Genomic DNA, 18,488 nt, shown 5'->3' with positions numbered 1-18,488 from the left:
GCAGGATACAAGCCTCGATTCTTCTTACATAAGAGCACATGAGATTTTCCAGCTCTGTGGTTTGTTCTGAAGTACTCACTGCTGGAAAAGCTTGAAAAGCTTGTTTCAGAATATAATTTATTTGGCAAAAATTCAAAGTACTCAATTAGCAAACAGTTAATCCCAAGCAGTTTTCCCATTATTGTGGGCCACTGCCACATATTTCCGCTGTAAAAAAATGTTTATGAAAGAAGCGTTACATGTCCTGAGGTTGATGTAGATGTATAAAATGCATTTACAAAGGAGCTGAAGCCCCTAAGTGATTAATAATTCATACAGTTTATATTATTGAAAGCTCAAACTCCAGCCAATTAGAATTCAGAGGCTAAGAATTTTATTCAAATTCCATTAACTTATTTGCAATATTTAGCTATGATAAATTTTCTACTGACTGATTTTCAGTTTTTAACTGTTAACTGATCCCTAGTCCAAAATGAAAATAGGTGAATATGATTTCAGTTTCTCCTTTTGGTGGCTCCTCTCTAATAACAAAATCTTGTAAACAATTAGAACTGCTCAGCTGTGCATGAGAAAAAAAAATCAGAAAACCACACTAAGAGCTGAGTTTACAGGCATAACCAGTCACCTGAGCAAAGACATCAGATCTGCATATTCATCACATGTAGCATTATTTAATAAATATTAATGCATTTTCTATAATCCTACATCCAAAACAACACCTCAGTGGAGAATTACTCCTAAGCATTCGAAAGCTCCGAGTGCCTTCAGTGAACTTTGCACAGTTAGTTCAAATGTCTGACGCAAGGGGACCATAAGCCCCCATGACTTCTGCCTAGTGCATCAGCTCAAAAACCCTGGGAAACGCAGGCTGAGGGCAGTGCTGGCTCCTCCTTAATGCCCCGCATTGCCAATTGCCAGCCCAGAGATCACACATGAGTGGGCAAGAGTCCCTCAGGTCTTGGGTGTTGGTGGGGGAAGGAGGAGGAGATGCCCTGATCTCGCACAGGGGTGAGCAGCATCACGAGAACCAGTGCCTAATGCCATTTTGGGGAGACCCATTCCCTGGGGAAGAGCGTGCTAGGTAGTTGGCAAACAACCCCACAATCATGTTTAACATTAAGCACATTTATAGTAGCACGACCTCATTCTACTAACATGTAAAACTTAAAAAATGAGTTACTATATTTGGAGACAGAAACAGCAAAATAAAACAGTAATGTGCCTTATTGCTGTCCCTTACATTCAGTCACATTGGCAAGCTAAGCTAATTCCCAAGAACTAGGACTCAGGACTCTAGACGAGCGCAGTCCTCTGGCACTGTCTTCCTGAAATAGATATTTATCTGGAGTGACACTTTTGCTTACAGATTCTCTACCTTCCCTTCTGCCCCTACCTTCCTTCCCAGGAAGAAACACGGTTCTTAGAGAACATACATCCTTGGGCCCCCTGTAGTCTCAAGCAGTGCTAATTAATCAAGGCATCCACTTCTACTTGTCCAAAATATGTCCTGTTTTTATGAAAAGATGCCTTTAGAAAGGACCCAGAGAGGTTTAGCACTTAGCTGACTATAAACAATCTTCTACATATATATCTTCTAACACAAATCAAACATGCATTTTCCCAACAGGCATGAGTTAAACTCCAAAACTGTTTGTTAGACAAACATATATATGATAACAATGACTATGATTCATTACTAGTTCTTAATAAGAAGTGATCATGATGACAGTCAAGCACATCTGGGAACAATAAAAGCTTTTGGACTAGTGACCACAAAGTACTATGATAGGCAGAGTCAGAAAGAATTTAACTAGCTTCCCATAAAAAAAGGCATCCTCCCATCAACCTCTATGAGGCTTTCTACTGCGGTCTTTTTGCTTAGCAAATCTAACAAGCAAAATAGTTTAGAGAAGATTCAAGGAGCACACTCAAGCTGTGAAACTCAGAGACAATATTGCGTATAGTAGCTCCAGGAGGTGCTCATGAAGTCTGTGCAGCAAAAGATATACCCATGCTCTGGTGTCTCTTGCAGACTTCACAGCTAGGATTAAAAAATTACCTTCACATTTTGAACTCTTAAAAGGGCAATAGCTTACAGGACTTTCCTGTAAACTTAAAGGAAAAAAAAAGAAACAGCAGGGAAGGTATATAGGTGTGTATCACAGTTTAACTTGACTCTAAGGTCAGAACAACTAGTTTATCAAAATTCTTGGTATGTTCATTCATCTGAAAAGGACTTCAGATCAAGGCATTGGTTGATTGAAAGCTATGTAAAAACCAATCTTTTTCTGGTTATTCTTGGGACTAAAATGCATGTGTCACATTTCTGGTACACCTCATGGTTTTTGGTTGCTATCAGAATCCATACTCACAATGAGTACAATCCAAATGAAGTCACTTCCTATAGTTTATATGTAATAGTTTCTAATCAGCATGAACAAAGACACTTCTCTCACTGCTGAAAGCTGAATACATTTCAAACAATCAAACTGAAAAATGCAGTTTGATTTTTCAGATTTTTTTTTCCTTCTCTTCCCCTCCCTCCACTGACTTGGCATGAAGTCACATAAAATTAGTTCCAGAAACAGGGAAGGAGGCTAACAGCAAATTCACAGAAACAGCTGCCATTTTTCATGAGAAACAGTCTTAGTTATCTAGAAAATGCACAGCAAAGGCTTCATGAGAGCCAAACCTTCCTATTGCACTCTGTCTCTCTCTCTCCTATATCAGTCAGCAGCAACTGTTGTTGCTGGTGCAAGACAGTGTCTCCCAGGAGCAGCACCTTCTTCCGTTCACCAGCACTGTCCAAATTGTTCTGGTTCACAACTTCAGACAGCAAAATTAAAATCCCACTGCTCATAGAAATGCAGACAACCGTGATATTCAAACTGCCTGTAAGCAGCATGTGGCCCATGGACCATACTTTGGTCCCCTTAATCTACACCTCTGACAGCAAATGTTTTACCTCCTGCAGCAGAAAATACACCAAGCACATTTCTTTGGGGGACATTTTTGGCAGAGTGGCTGATTTACATTACTGTCAGATCTTTTAGTGGATAATGCTTCTGCTACTATTTTAATTTTACAGAGACACCAGAATTTTCTATCTTTACTCTAGCCAAAAAAGATGTGCATATGTCTTCCTGAGTATTGTACATATTAATATATACATGCACACATCCACATACACCATAACAAGTGTTAATACAGATGACATTTTTATTTATGGCTGGTCAACACCATGGGCTCAATCCTGATAAACAGTGTGCAGAGTCTCTAAGGGCTAATGCTTAGTATTAATTAGTTGAACTATTTCCCGCATTTGCAACAATTCCTTAAAAGGGAACTGCAGACTGAGTCTCCCTGTTCTTTACTCAGACACATAGTGTCACAAAACTTTTCACTGAACTTGTTTGATATTGGCCACCAAGTTCAGACCTCATCTGGGGGAGACCAACAAACAGCGTGGCCATAAAGCCTTCTCTCCTTAAGAAAACAGCCCGAACTGATTCTTGCTTTCACATTTGTGATAAAACTTTCAACATCAACTTGCAGGAACTTTCACATCAAAGATGCTATTGACTGGAATATATTTCTAGCTGATTGCTGATAGTAATCCTCCAGTATTTAATACATTTTTATGTAAAGCTAAACACCTCTATTGACACTTTGGAGAAGGAAATGCTGATTTATCACAAAACATAGTGAAGAAGCTTGGCACAACAGAGTGAAGGGAAGTTGCACTTATCCTGCAGCTAGATAACTTCTGCTTTCCCAGTTAACAATTCAGATCTTCCATCAGTAATCCAATTTACTCAAAAGAGGAAAAAAAAAGTTAATGTTGTTTTGAGCTAATGAATTCCAAAGCACATATTTATAATGCTGAAATATATTTTAAGTGTTCTCTTTAAAAGCATTACTTTTCTAAATGGAGAGTCATCAACAGCTTAGTAGAACAGCTTTAGCCTTTACTACACATCTCTTGAACAACAGAGGGCACAACCAACAACTTCAGTTATGGCACTAAACGTCTACTTGTCTGATTTCTAGGATGCTTGATTTTCTATTTTTTATTCAGGCTTAGTTCCTATTAAATGACTGCAAGTATTCTTTGAGGACTAAAGTCTCAGTCCTACAACTAGTCCTAAGTATCCATATATTCACTTCTCCACATAAATTTCCTTTTTTCATAATCCAAAGAGCTCCATCTATACACCTATACACAGATATCAGCAGAATCAGATCCTTTTTTTTAACTCTGCTTCTATTCCCAACAGCTTTGGCCTGTCCCATTTAATTGTAACTGCGTCTAAAGGCTCCAGGCTGCCTGCAGAGTGAGAAGAGGTAACATGAACATAAGTTAAACCCCTCACCCTCTAGAGGTAGAAAATACAAATTCTTTGCATATCTCTATAAAGCCATATTTGTTCTGTTGACAGTCGTCTTACTTTGAGGTTAAATAAATCCATTTTTTTTTCTACATTTGTTTATGATTAATTTCCAAAAATTCTTTAAAACTATGTCATGAAAATGTTAAATAGAAATCAGAAGTCTTTATTACTAAAATGCACTTCTACTAAGAAACACCCTCAAAAAGTAAAATTGCAATTTATTTCAGTTTTCAGACTTTCCTAACTCAAAGGACAAGGTGATCAGCAGATGTTAAAGGCACTGTCTTGGGGGAAATGGACCGTTTGTCAGACATCTCTTTGTATAACTCTAATCATTTAATCCGCATATTTGAGCCATATATGCTCATATAACTCACAAGGTATCTAGTGTATCTTAGGCTGTCAATTAGACACCAATTATTTTGCACTACTTTTACTTCCAAGATCACCAAGAGACCACAATAACATTAATATTTTACCAAGATCCTTGATGTCAGAAGAGCTCCTGGTACAAACGTCTTGCCAAAACATCCTCATATACTTCTCTACACTCCTATGGTTAAAGACTTTCCAATCCACTAAATTAAACATAGCACTTTTTCTTGCCTTATCGCTCAGTTAATAGCAGAAAATAAATGCTATCTTCTGACACAGACAGTTCACCTACTTTCATTTCCATTATACTAACTAAAAAGGTCTAAATCAGATGAGCTTTCCATGGCTGTAATTCTTTTTTATTTATACCATTACAATCACCCAGAAACCTCCAGTTAGTCAACATTTTGATAACACATCTAGGAGATTATAGCATTAAAATGATCCAAACATATATATCTTTCCAACTTAAATTTTAGCTGCCTCCAATGCCTATCAAGTGTAAATATCAATACCGCTAAATCAGTTAACACTAGTGAGACATTTGTATAACAATAATAATACAGCTCACAAACACAGACACCACCCGGCTTGAGATCAAGGTTTTTACATCTCTGTCAAAATCATAAATGCACTTGTCTTTCCCTCTGAAAATCTTGGAAATTTAAAGGAAGAACTCAAAAGCAAAAATGTTGCTACTTTACAACTAAATAGAATGTTCCCATTTTCAGGATCCCAAAGTACTGTACAGGGAGCATATTTATATATGAAGCCCTGGTACTTCTAAGAAAAACAGGTAACTTACTTAATCTATCACAGAGAAGAGCAAACCAAGACAAAACTACTAAGACTACTAGCTCAAAGTCACTCAAATTAAAAATGCTAGACTGAGGAACCCAAACTACTCCAATAAAGCATAAAACTTCCCAAACAATGCCACTGAAATTATGGGATTATTCAAGAGTTTTAAAGGAACTGCACACACAGAAATACTTTGAATCCGGCTCACAACACAAAAACAATAACTCCTCCAGCCTCGTACAGAAGAGGCAGCAGGACAACTAATACGCCATTCGGAGCTTCCCCTTACACTTAAACCAGTACACAGAGAAGTGACATTATATAACCTTTTTCCTTCAGCGATAAGTTTGGCACACCTGAAAGTAGTAGCTTTCAGGCTCAGAAACCTTTTTCTTCAGTCACCACAAAAACTCATACGGGAATTCTGGGGATTTGTTCTCCTGTTTTAAGCAGGACATTTACATATGAATTACAGACCAAATTCCTTTGGTCTCATAAACTGCTCTGGACTTCCACGAAGAAAATACTGCTTCTTCGCTATCATCCTCATCTTGCTATTCTTTGTTGTCTTAACAAAAAGAGCAGTATCTCTTAAAAACATGAAGCATAATGGCAGCTCTGTCTCTTGCTTTTGAGTCTCTGCATAGAAGTAAGAGTTTGGAAATATAAACTTACATTTCAAGGGATTCTGGATTCCTAGATTTTCTGCCAGACAGAAGTACTTGTTGTTAGCCAGCTGCCATGTGTGCGTATCAATGCAGTGATATGCACTGGTCGAGAAAACATCGGATGCAGTTTCGCAGATTCTCAAAGACACAAAGCACTGCACGTAAGAGCCCACAAAAGTGACTGGTGTTAAGGACCTGACTGCAAGACCCAAATACCAGATTATTTCCCATTATTTTTCATATCCATATTTTTCAATCACCTCCAATTAAAGAATAAACAAACACATACTGAGGCTTTAAGCAACACCAGAGTCACTTAGGTGTTTCCCATGACAGAATACAACACAAACATTGTTTCTGTGCTCAGGAACACAAATGCAAACATTTCACAATCGTACTATCTTTAGGAAATTGAAACAATTCTTACCTTACTTAAATGTGTATTTTCAGTAAAAAGTCATGCTATTCCAGCCCAAGGTGGCAGGAAACATGCCATCTTCGTTCAGCACACTTTTCCAAATACCCCAGTGTTCAGCTAAGTCTAACTCTGCTCTGTTTTGTTTTCACAAGAGGACCCATTCAGCACCATGTGCTCCTTTTCAGCTGTCAATAAACAGAAGCAGTGAATTCCCCAGAGCTTCACAAAGCTAGTCAGGCACAGCCATTCATTTCTCCAGGAAAACAGGGCATTGATTTCAGAGAATTCCCAGGGAGCAGCTCCAACAAAGAGATCAAAGACCCACCTCCCCTCCTGCTTTGCTTTCAGCCCGCCTGGCTGGGATGAACAGCGACAGGTTGCCCCAGGACGGGGGCTCGAGCCCCTGGACCACCTCGTGCTCCATTCACGCTCATCTGCTTCCTACACCCCAGGGACAGCCCCCGGCGCGAACCATGACAAACCTCTGCATTCAGGCAGCATAATATACTGCACGCTAGTTCATCCGAGGATAAAAAGAAAAACAAGCTCTGAGGGAAGTCCGTCGCTTCCCTCATCGGTGGAGCCTCAAGAAGTGCCAGACATTTTATAAACTTCTCTCTTCTTTTTCTTAGCTTCTCCATCAAAAACGGTGAAATACTGGCTGTCACAGATTCATCAGGCTGAAACTTCACTGGGATGTTGGCTTTTTTGGTTTATTTCTGCAGGCTTGAAGACATAGCTACTGAAGTCTGAGTTCCAGTCAGGGCAGCCCCTGTATTGTGTAGCCATGAAATTCTCTTTGTGTAATTCATGCCAGACTACAGCATTTTTTTCCTACAAATCTAAGGTTCTTGTTTTGTTTTGCTTAGATTTTTTCTTTTTAATTATACATCTAGTCCTTGTTAGTTTGACCTGGAACAACATCTCTAATCCTAGAATTTGACCTTGTATTAAACCAAGCATTAGTGAAAGAGGGTGCCGTGGTTAAGGTTAGGGACTGAATGTTTAGGCCACACCTCTGCTACCAACTAATGTGGGCCAGAAACTGTTTACTGCCACTGAGACCACCAAGTCCACATGTCTAAACAATTCTCCCCTTCTTCCCTCTCCCACCACAAATGGGTTGGTTATGTCCACATTCCTTACCTGGAACAGACCCTGGAACAGAACTCCAAACATGCTTCTGTATCGCCTGTTAGCACAGGCTAATATTAGCCTCTATGGCTGGGCTCTGTATTATTTAGTATTATAAACACAGACATAAAGCTCTATACTGAATTCCTGTCCTGTAACAAATTTCTCAGGTTACTCTTTAAAATCATCCTGTTCACTGAAATTTTTCAAAGGCACTACCTGGTTGTCATAAATCCACATGCATGTGTTTTTCCACTAGCGGCAGCTTGGAAAATCCCTTGAGCACCAGTGCTGCTTTGCAATTATTTACACATCCTTGAGTGAGAAGAACAATAGCTATCCCACTAGTAGGACCAAGTATCACAATACTTGCCACAGCACAAGCAGTACAACGCTCAGAAGATGAAGAGACGAACTGCACCAAAGTAGTAGGGAAAACTGACCATTGCATCAAGGACAGCTGAGAACACAAGGAAATACAGAATCGCAGAAAAATCTAGGCTGGAAGGGACTTCTGGAGATCATCTGGTCCAATCTTCTGTGAAAGTAAGCCCTTAAATTAGTTTATCCAGCTCCCTGTCAAGCCAAGCCTTGAACATATCCAGAGAAGGAGATTCTACCACTTCTCTGGGCAGCCTATTTCTATGTTTAGCAGACCTCACTGTGAAGAATTTTTCCTTAAATCCCAAGAGAATTTTCCCTGAAGCAACTTGTGGCCATTGCCTGCTGTCCTGTCATCCTGGTGAAGGAGGACTTCCTCTGTCTGTCTAATTACCATTTAGGAATTGGAAGCACTGTGATTAGATCCCCACAGGAACCTTTTCTTCTTAAGGCTGAAGAAACCCAGTTCTTTCAATCTTATTTCATATGTCAAGTTCGCTAACCCACTAATCATTATGAAAAGTGTAAGAAAGACATTGACACTGAACTGAAGAGAGGAAAATGAAACAGTGCTAGTGCATAAATTAAGCTAGGTCAGCTGTCTTAGCTTAAAAGCCTGAGTAGAGTTGAGCAGTTGTAACTGATTTTGACCAGGACAAATGTGCAGTCACCTTATCCTCTCTCCTTTCCTTAGCATTTAACTCTTGACAGTAGTCTTCCCTAATGACAGTGTCAGGCATATTGAATTCTTTATGAATCTTTTTTAGAGTTCTCCCTGTAGTTTCATGGCACTTGAACATCCCTCCAAATTGCCAGTAGGTAGATAAAGATAGAAAAATGTACTGTCTTAAATGAACTTGGTGTTGAAGTAGGTATATGGCCTCCACAAATAGCTGTTTTTTGCCAGTCAGCCACTAACTTTTCTATTATTTGGCTACAGTTATTGTAAAAAAAAAAAAAAAAAATCTTTATTTTATTAGTCAGAGACTAATAATATGGGTTTCCAAAATTCCCCTCTTATACTGTACAGTAGGCAGCTGAACAGCCTGTGAAGGCAACGATAAAAAATTGGAAGATGAGACACTGGACAGATTCCAAAAGAAAGTAGATTGGATCTATAAGCACAGAAAATGTACTTGATGCTGCAGTGATCATAGGCTGCAACGAGAAAGTGTGAGTATCAGGGATGCTATGGAGGTAGTTTTTTGCAGTAGCTGTGACAACAAATTATAGTAATATGTTGTATAATAATATGTATATTGTTTGCTCTTGAAAAAAAGATATATAATAATGATGAGGAGTGAGATTTGAATGTGGCTAGGATAATGGTGTCTTGGTAACACAGGAGTTAAATTCACAAAAGGATTTAAAAAAAACACATAAAAATTCACCCAGTAATAATCTTGGATATTATTTGTGCCAAAGACAGATAAAACATTTTAGACAGAACTGCAATTTTTAAAGTCTCGATGAATCAGTCTGTTCTTACGCTATTCATGGGCCAGATTTTTACAGTTTTACTCATATTAAGTCATGCCTTACTTCAGGAATAATCCCACTGATTATAATGGTAATATTGTTTCACAGATGTCTCCAAACAAAAGAAAATGTAAAAGCAGACATTATATTTAAGATAAAAGACATCAATTATGAGCATATCTGGGAATCTGTTAAAAACATATAGTCCAAAAAAATCACTGTGGGATGATCAAAATGTACTTACACAGCAGGTCTGAGGACATGTTTACAGATCAGGCAAAGGAAACCTACACAAAATAAATGAAAAAGAATGATCATTTTTCTGAACTTAGATTATTCACATTTAAACCTTAAGCCTTAATTTAGGTATCGTACACATATCTTTTTCAGTTCTTCAAATGGAGACAACATACCTAGGGAAATCTAACAAGGAAAAAGTACATTTTTTTTTTGTGGATGAAAAGAGTAAATCCATCTATTTTTTTATTTAGGGTGAAATACTGATAAGCATGATGGTTAGTAAGCTACTTCCAAATTAATTGTTTTAGGCTGGGAGGACTGAGGGAGGAGAAGCATGGAAGAAGGCAATGAAGGTGACAGGAAGAATGGACGGCAAAGAAGAACAAGAATCGAGGAGGAAATAGCCTGAAGGGGAGTACAGAAGAGGTAAGTTAAGAACACAGAGCAGGATGAGGTGCAGAGGAATCAGTAACCTGCTGGTGAGAACACGTCAAAAAAAAAGCGGTGACTTCACTGGATTGTCCACAAGTGAGATGAAGAAGCTGTGACTGTGCTACTTGCTGCCATTTAGGAGTAGACTGAAGTGCCAGTTTCAAGTTTGAGAAGATGAAACTCCTGGTGACCCAATATAAGCATCTAAGTTGTGGCCTTGGCTTGAGGACATGCAATTGACATAAGAACAGCCATGATAAGCATTCCCCCCATCGTTTACTCAACAATGATGTAAATACAGATCACCACTAAGCAACATAACAAGTACAATAATTGCATTTATCTAACTGATAAATTTTTGTATTTCCATTTGTAAGCACTCATAGACCTCATCCCAAGACCATGACACACTTAATAAATCATGCTTGCTATAATACTATATATCTAATCACAACATAACCAAATCCTCATGGATGTAAATACAGTCAGTCCTAGCATAAAAGATATTACGCAAAGAAAACACACTTTATAGATGCTTCAAACTGTAGAAGTTGGAAGAGTTTTGACATCAAAATATAAAGAGCTGCCCAGTCTTTCCCATACGCTTAGAATATTTCTTTCAAACCCATGCTGCCTTCACTAAAGAGCTAACAAGTGTATGCTTTGCATTTTAAAGAGTAATTGTGTTGGGGGGAGAGAGGGCAGTGAGGGGTGGTTGAGAGGTATGCTGTAGTCTTTATTTCAGAAACTTCAGACTTCCAGTACAAAACCAAAAAGATTCTCCCCACATTTGGGCTGCACACATTCCCTGACATCCAGGGGATAAAATCAATAGCAGGCAGCTCATCAGAGACCTACAGCAGGTCTACAAGCACACTACAAGCAAAGACACTTCAATTGCTCATGTATATTTATCTAGTGCCTCTTGAGATGCCCTAGGGTATCTGAGGCATCCACATGAGGCAAAGGGAAGTAACACTGGTTGTACAGGAAAACAGCTGCTTCCTGGACCAGGAGCTAGAAGCCAGGCAGGACTACCCAGGGCATCTGAGACAGCACTAGAAGCTTATGTTTAAACAAATGAATCAGGTCCTGTGGTAGTGCTCTTTGGGTCCGTTTTTGTAAGAAGCCAGGCAGAAAACACCCAGGATGCTGGTATATTGTTTCCATCTCAGATCAAGGGCAAAGCTAAACATGAGGAGCTAAGCAGAAGAGCCAGCACATCAACTACTCTTCTGTAGCCACTGTCCACTGCTAAAACAGTGAACATACATCTTAGTATAAACTAGATTTTGTCTCAGACTGGGACTGTGTGCATATGTGTGACAGAAGTAGTAAAGGAGAATAAGACTAAAAAGACAGAAATAGGCCTTCTTTCCTAGATGAAAACAGCCATGCCGAGAGCAGGCTTTCTAAGCAGCAAGTTTCTTAGCCTGGTATCAGCCAGAAAATACTTTCATGTCGCAAAAAACCACTTTGCAGTTTGACTCCACTCTGAACAAGAGTGAGGCACTTGTTTGTAGTATTAATTTTTATGAACTTTGGTCCTGTGGAGGGAACAGTGGATTTTAATGGCATCCATATGTCGCTGTATACATGCCAGCCCTCTCATTCCCAAACACAGCAGGCCATATGTTGTCACTGTCAAAGCAGTGTCATGAACTACTAGAGATTTCATCTCTCCCCTAAATTACTAGGGGAAATGATTTAATTTGCAAGCATTTGGTTTACAGAGCAATTATCTGTTAAAGCATCACACACAAGTTCTCCCCTTCCATATGGTTTGTGTCAGCAGTTTATCTACATCCTACCACACCTGGTCTGCAGCAGTCTCTTGGCAGGAAAAAGTCCAACCTCAGCCCATCTTCTCCCCATCCTTCAAGCATCTGCCACCCAGCCACATTCCAGTGACTTTGTGGTCCATGCATTAAACCCATTTAAGGTTTGGTTGAATCATTCTATTGAATCATCTACTTTGATGGTAGTGGAGGGAGCAGGGAGAAGAAGAAGGAGCACATACATCCGCTGGGACAGCAGACCATTCCCCTTGGCATAAGGACAGTCATAGCTCAGAATGGCATCAGATGTGCTCTGAGTAATGTCCTCTATTTACCATCACCAGAGGTGCTATAGGTGTTGTTTCTACCAGAGTGGAGCTTGCCACATCGACGTACTGAGAACAGGGGAAGCAGAAGTACTCCACAGCAGCAGGCATTCCAGGGGTAGGGGAGGAAAGGTGACGACCTGAATTGGTTAGACCACCCACAGCAGCACACAAAGTCAGATCACTCTTAGAGCTGGAAGAAAAGCTGTGTGAAACACAGCAACACAAACAGATATGTGGCGTCTTCACTGCACTCGAAATGCTCATCTGTGCCTGGGGTGAGAGGGGAGATACTAGAAGCATGAGGAGATTCTCAATTCATTGATTACTCACAATCCGCTACAAAAAATACAGCAGAAAAGTGCTGTTGCGCAGGTTGTCTCTTCCTTTCCCTCCCTTTTGTCCATACCGACAAGACTGCCTTCTTCAATCTGAGGCCAAGAGGAAATCAGTTTCCTAATGCTGCCATTTACCAACTGCTCCACATGGCATGCAAGTGCCACTAGATGCAGATCACCTTATATTGATCTACACTCCTAACAGTCCTCCTAGGAGATGGTCAAAGGAACAAGACTCCACTGCAAAATAATTTGTCCTAGAGAACGAGGGCACTATGAAAAGGACAACCATAAATCACCAGGTTGTTTCTCCGTGGGCCCTCAAACACTGAGAGATTTTCTTTGTTCTTCCCTACAGAGGAAGACGAAGAAGCATTTGCAGCAGCAACCCCATAATGCCTATGTCCAGTACTTGGACTACAAATCAAGAGTGAAGGCATCCTTGAGGGCATCCCAAATCACTGCAACATAAGCCACAGAAGTCATCTGCAGAACAACAGAGCAGTAGGCGCACTGACATAATGAACTACCTACCCCTCTTTCAGCAGTCAGCCATGGTGTTATCTTCGACAGACAGAGAACAATCACAGCAAGGGTGTATTTGCAGAGGCAAGGGAGCATAAGCAGAGCTAAGAGCTTCTTCATAAGCTGTTCCAACTCCTCCCCGTAGTTACCTTCAACATGGGCCCAGAACGTCCCATCCTTCTTGCTGCAGAAAACAACCACCATATGCACTCTCCTGCTTCTAGGTCAGCCTTCCGGCAAATGAAGGGAGCTCTTGCACAGCGTATTGCACCCTGTCTAAAGGGGATGCAAGCACATGCAGAATGGCACATGCAGAGTCATGGCAGCCACTTATGCTGTGCCAACTAGGCACGGTGCCTGGTGGTTTCTGGTCACACTGGCAACTTATCAATCTAAACTTAGGTAGCTGGCCACTGGCCATGTTGGCCTCAGTTTAACAGCCCCATTGGCTTCAGTGTTTTTCTGTGTTTTCACTTCTTTTAAATCACATTGGTCTTTATATGAAGCATTGCAGGTAGATTGGCCAAACTTGCTATGCTGCACACACAGCCAAATGAAGTTGAGTTTGTTTGCTTTTAAACACTCTTCTTCCTCATGAGTGGATAGGCAAAAGAGGAGGAAGAGAGTGGGGGATATTTCCCACAAACAGAAACTGCAGCCCTGACAATTAATTTGAGGCAAGAACTTCTGGGGTCATAGCAGGCTTTCAGATATCAAGATATATCAGATATCAGGAAATTAGCTTAAGTATTTAGGATGAATAGCACTTGATGGAATAAGTATAAGAGATAGTTGACAGCATTTACAGACAGTAAGGCAGCGATTACAGGCATTCATTGAATGAGGAAATGTTCAGTGCCTGGTGGTGGGGAAAGAGGGTTATGCATTTGTAAGAGGCAGTGAGGAAGGGTTCTGCACTGCAGGTCAGGCAGAGAAGGATGCTGCAGACGATGTTTGTGTAGGAGGTAAGTAGGACACTTTTAGGTTTGGGGATTTCTTGCTTAGTTGTTCCACCAGTTGTAATTTCCTACAAATTTAGATACTACGCATGTTGTGTTTTAGAAGTTATTGTAGTGGGCACACAACAAATGTGTGTGGCTTGTGGTGGGTACATACAGTGGCTGTGGGAGAGTCCTGGGATTTCCATAGCCCCCAGAGGGAAAGGGAATGCCTGTTGCCTCTTTTGTTCTGATATGGATGGTACAGAAGTAAGGAAATCAGTCAGAGAGTTTCTGGTAACAGTCCATGAGGCCCTACCTGAGGACAGGGGTCCATGCTGCAGCAGAGGGAAGGTGGCCCCCCACAAACAAATGCACAGCAGGGGAGATCAGTCTGCCCAGGACCTCTGAGATGGCTCATGATGTCCATAAGACGGATGTGAAGACTGTGAACGATTACCTTGATAATCAGCTTACTAACCATGGATATTCTCATTCCTAAATGGTTGAACACTGACTGGCAGTACGAGGAGCAGCAAAGGCTGCCCACTCTACTCATCCTGTGCCTACAACATCTGGATGAGGTTTCTGAAGGCAGGTCTCATCCAAAATCCTGTACTCACTGCAGGTTATTGCAGATTTCTAGGAGGATGATGCAGTCTCACCAATCAGCACTTGCTTCTCTGAACCTGAATCTACTCTTGAGGAGAGAGGAGGTTCACTGCAAGGCAGGCCAAAGAACATATCCAAGAGGGACCTTCACAATATCTGCAATGCAAGACTGCAACTAGCTAGCCCTGCCTGCAATGCCGCAGCATTCTCACACTGATATCTGTGTCAGGGCTCACCCTTTGACCTGATGCTCTTCCAGAAGACATACATCTACTTTCCCTGGCATCCCTGTCCAGAAAGCAAGAGGAAAAGCAAGCACAGATGTGGAAAGAGATAACTAGCAGCAGGAGTAAAAGTTTGCATATTATCACCCTCATGCTGTCATCAGTTGCGTGATGATGTCATCTGCCTAAGAGAAATGACAGGATAACATGCTGTCTGCAGAAGACACCTATATCATGCAGAGATGAAGACCTGGAATACACTTTTTGAATTATCAATCCACTCTGAGCAGAACCACAGCTGTTGTGACCGAGAGAGCATCTACGACAGACTAGCTGCTTACAAACCCTCAGTGGATGTTGCCAAGTTCCTTACGTAACCTACAGCACAATGGTCTGCCACAAAAAGCAACGCTGTTTTCCAGCGCAGGCATACTCTTGTAATGATCTGACACCATACGGCTCAAGAAGGCACCTCAGTTTCTTGCTGCATGCCAGAGAGATGTGTTAGTTAATCAGTTGCTGGAAGACTCCTCTCCTGAGGCTGTGAAGCCATCCCTCCACCTTACTCAGGCAGCTCAAAAGGGGACACTGTGTTATATTTCAGATATTATAAAGAACGTGCTGGACAACCAGGGCACTTGTACCTTTGCCTATAGATTCACACATCCTAAGGTAATCCTAAGGACTCACTGTTATCCAAGAACCTTTCATCACATTTTAATGGAGTAAAGGTAAAATGCAAGCAAAAGAACTTTTTCAAAACATATAAACAAAGTAACACAATTGCAAGTGTCCTTAAGATACAGAAGCAAAGACCTGACAGGAAAACCACACTTAACCTACTTACATTGTAAGAGATTAAATCAGGAAGAGCTCTCTTCCCCTTATGGCAATTGGTTGTCAGGGTTTCTCTTTCAGCAGGCCTTCTGCCTCATGTTGCACCCGTGAGAAAGCACACCTTCAGCAGACAAGGCAGCTATTATACAGCCTTAAAATCCCATTAGCGTTTCCACCTTGTTCCATTTTGGCTATCACTAGCATTTGCGTATAGACCATCTGTATTTATGCTTACAGTTTCTGTTCTCTTGAACTGATGAAAGAGAAAGAAAATTATAATGAAATAGAAACCATTTAAGCACTAACAGAAGAAAAATAATATGCAGGGCCAAAATCTCCATTCAGAAATACTTATATAGATTTTGTGAATCTTTCCTAAAATTTTTTTTTAACCCCACATGTGCATCCACAATCAGGATTTGGTCTATGTTAAGTACAACTCATCAAATAGCTACTAGTGAAAATCTGTGTATTTTGTATTGACTGCAGAGCAGCCCTTAATGGAAAAACTATTAAACATACCTATACATTCATAAAATCACAATAATTTTGAATTATGTAATTATTTTATAATTTAAAATAGCATAGCTCTTTTACCATTACAGTATTTTACTATATTTTCTTGATTAAACAAAGAAGTTCAGCATAACAACATAGAAGCATTTGCATCCCAGTTTTAGCAATCTGCCTCATCGATATTGCAGAAGTGGCCTCACATGGAAGTCTGACTTGTGAATGCAAAAACTAACAACAATTGTAAGACATAGATGGAGCATCTCTTTTACAAAGGACTATACCGATATAAAAGAACTGTGCACAAAACTACAATGGAGACAATGTGGGTAGAAAGCAGTAATGCAGTCAAGGATGTGGTTTCTCTAATAAGTTTACCAAGAATATTTTGTACAGCTTCTTGATACGTTTTGAAGTGTGTATATACATATACACACACACACAATTTATACAAATGCATAAATATAGTACTGCTGCTGAAGGATACTTTGTAGCTTTATAAGCATTTCTAAAAATTAAATGGCTTGGTATGCAAGCAACAAAGAGCCCTGCCAATTTCCAGTGACTTCAAGAGCTCAGGCATTCCATTGACTTCAATAATTTTTGGACTATTATTTTGCCAAAGTTATGCTGATTTATAAATTCTGACAGAATGCACAAAAGAAGTCCTGTCTTTCCATTCTTTGCACCAACTGGTCAATTCTAATCTGGTTACAATCACCTCTGCATACAGCACCATGAAATATGGTCCACATATGAGCCTAATCCCTCCAAGTCTATTTCCAGTTTAAAAAAAATCAATTTTCATGAAAAGCAGACACACTTGATATCCTGTGTCTTATAGAAAACCCAAAGACAAAAAATCCCGCACAACTCACTCTGTTTCTAGGCAAGCAAGTTTGCCCTATTCTGAAACAGGGCAATATTTCTCATCAAAGTTTTCCTTGCCTCATGTCACTTGATGTTGGTCTACTCTGGTCAGCAAAAAACTAGTGTCAGATAATACATCAAGGAGAGTCTTTGTCTAGCTCCTATTCACTGATGGCAGAAGAAACCCTAGTAAACCATATTTTTAAGAAGAGAGAGCAAAAAAAAACAGATAAATTCCAAGTATGTCAGAGAGAACCTTGGTGTAAAATCTTAATCCAATGCTCAGAAAGAAATGAAACTGCATATATCTGATTTTACACTGTTATATTTTGTTGCTTGATTGTTCCCGCATCAGCTTGAAGCATTAGCAGTCGCAGGCCCACAAACATCCTGACTTCAAGCGAGGAAGAGTCTTGAAGCCCAGCTTTTTGGGGGACAAAACCCAAGACAGTCCATGGAGGGAAGCAGCGCACCTGCAGGGGTTCCTCAAGCTCTGGGGCTGGGAACTCCAGCGGATGGCTACGGCAGGGCATCTGCCGGCCCTATGGGGCCCCAGGGACGGGTCCCAAATGCCTTGTTCTCCTTACCTTACCAAGGGCTGCATTGCAGCCTGGCTTTGCAAAGCATTCAGCTCTCTGATCTTGATCCAGCAAGGCTTTTCTGCTTTTTGCCTGTATGCTGCCACCATTGACTTGAAGGGAACCATTTGTACATGCAAAGACAAACTACCCTTCGTTATTTTGCTGGGTCAAGATCAAGGCACCAAACATCTTTCTGGATGCTTGTTTTGTTATGAGAAACAGTTGAAAGAAGCTAAAAAGAAGTCTTGAAAGTGTGAGTTTAAAAAAGCCTAAAGACCCAGGAACATTCCTTAAATAGCTTGCATTCCACAGCAGAGGGCAAAAACATTTCCATTTCAATGACTCTGTAGAGAAGTTGCTGGTCTATTTGTTGAAACTCGGGACTAAACCAAAACAAAGCAAGCACAAATCCCACCTGCATGAAACCACGTGACAAAACATTTTTTTTTCTGTGAGATGCTCTTCCTTAACATATTGCCTAAACCATTTTCATCATTTTAGACTTGAATTTTAATATTCCTTTTAAGAAGAGGCATTCGCTGTAGGGGAGAGCAGTCATTTCCACTTTTCTCAGAATGACAGGCAGATTTCTTTTCTTTTTCCCTACACACAACTGCATTCTCTTCA

The 18,488-nt window shown here is 40.4% G+C and overlaps 1 protein-coding gene across 2 annotated transcripts in view; it reads right to left on the bottom strand.

Annotated features, from left to right (window-relative positions):
- The window catches only part of PLAGL1 (PLAG1 like zinc finger 1), a 49,191-nt gene that overhangs the window by 18,750 nt on the left and 11,953 nt on the right, over nucleotides 1-18,488 (bottom strand). Inside the window, exon 2 of one of the 2 annotated variants that reach the window (XM_062572437.1) lies at nucleotides 9,892-9,934. In XM_062572437.1, the coding sequence (XP_062428421.1) occupies nucleotides 9,892-9,910 (19 nt within the window). In that variant the 5' untranslated portion in view covers nucleotides 9,911-9,934. Of the gene's footprint in view, nucleotides 1-9,891; nucleotides 9,935-18,488 lie in introns of those variants that run through there. The other variant, XM_062572439.1, reaches the window with a different exon arrangement.

The sequence above is a fragment of the Rhea pennata genome, chromosome 3 (genome assembly GCF_028389875.1).
Source record: "Rhea pennata isolate bPtePen1 chromosome 3, bPtePen1.pri, whole genome shotgun sequence".
In the NCBI taxonomy this organism is placed as follows: domain Eukaryota; kingdom Metazoa; phylum Chordata; class Aves; order Rheiformes; family Rheidae; genus Rhea; species Rhea pennata.
The sequence above is the reverse complement of the archived record's forward strand: the minus strand, read 5'-3'. Positions and strand labels throughout refer to the sequence as shown.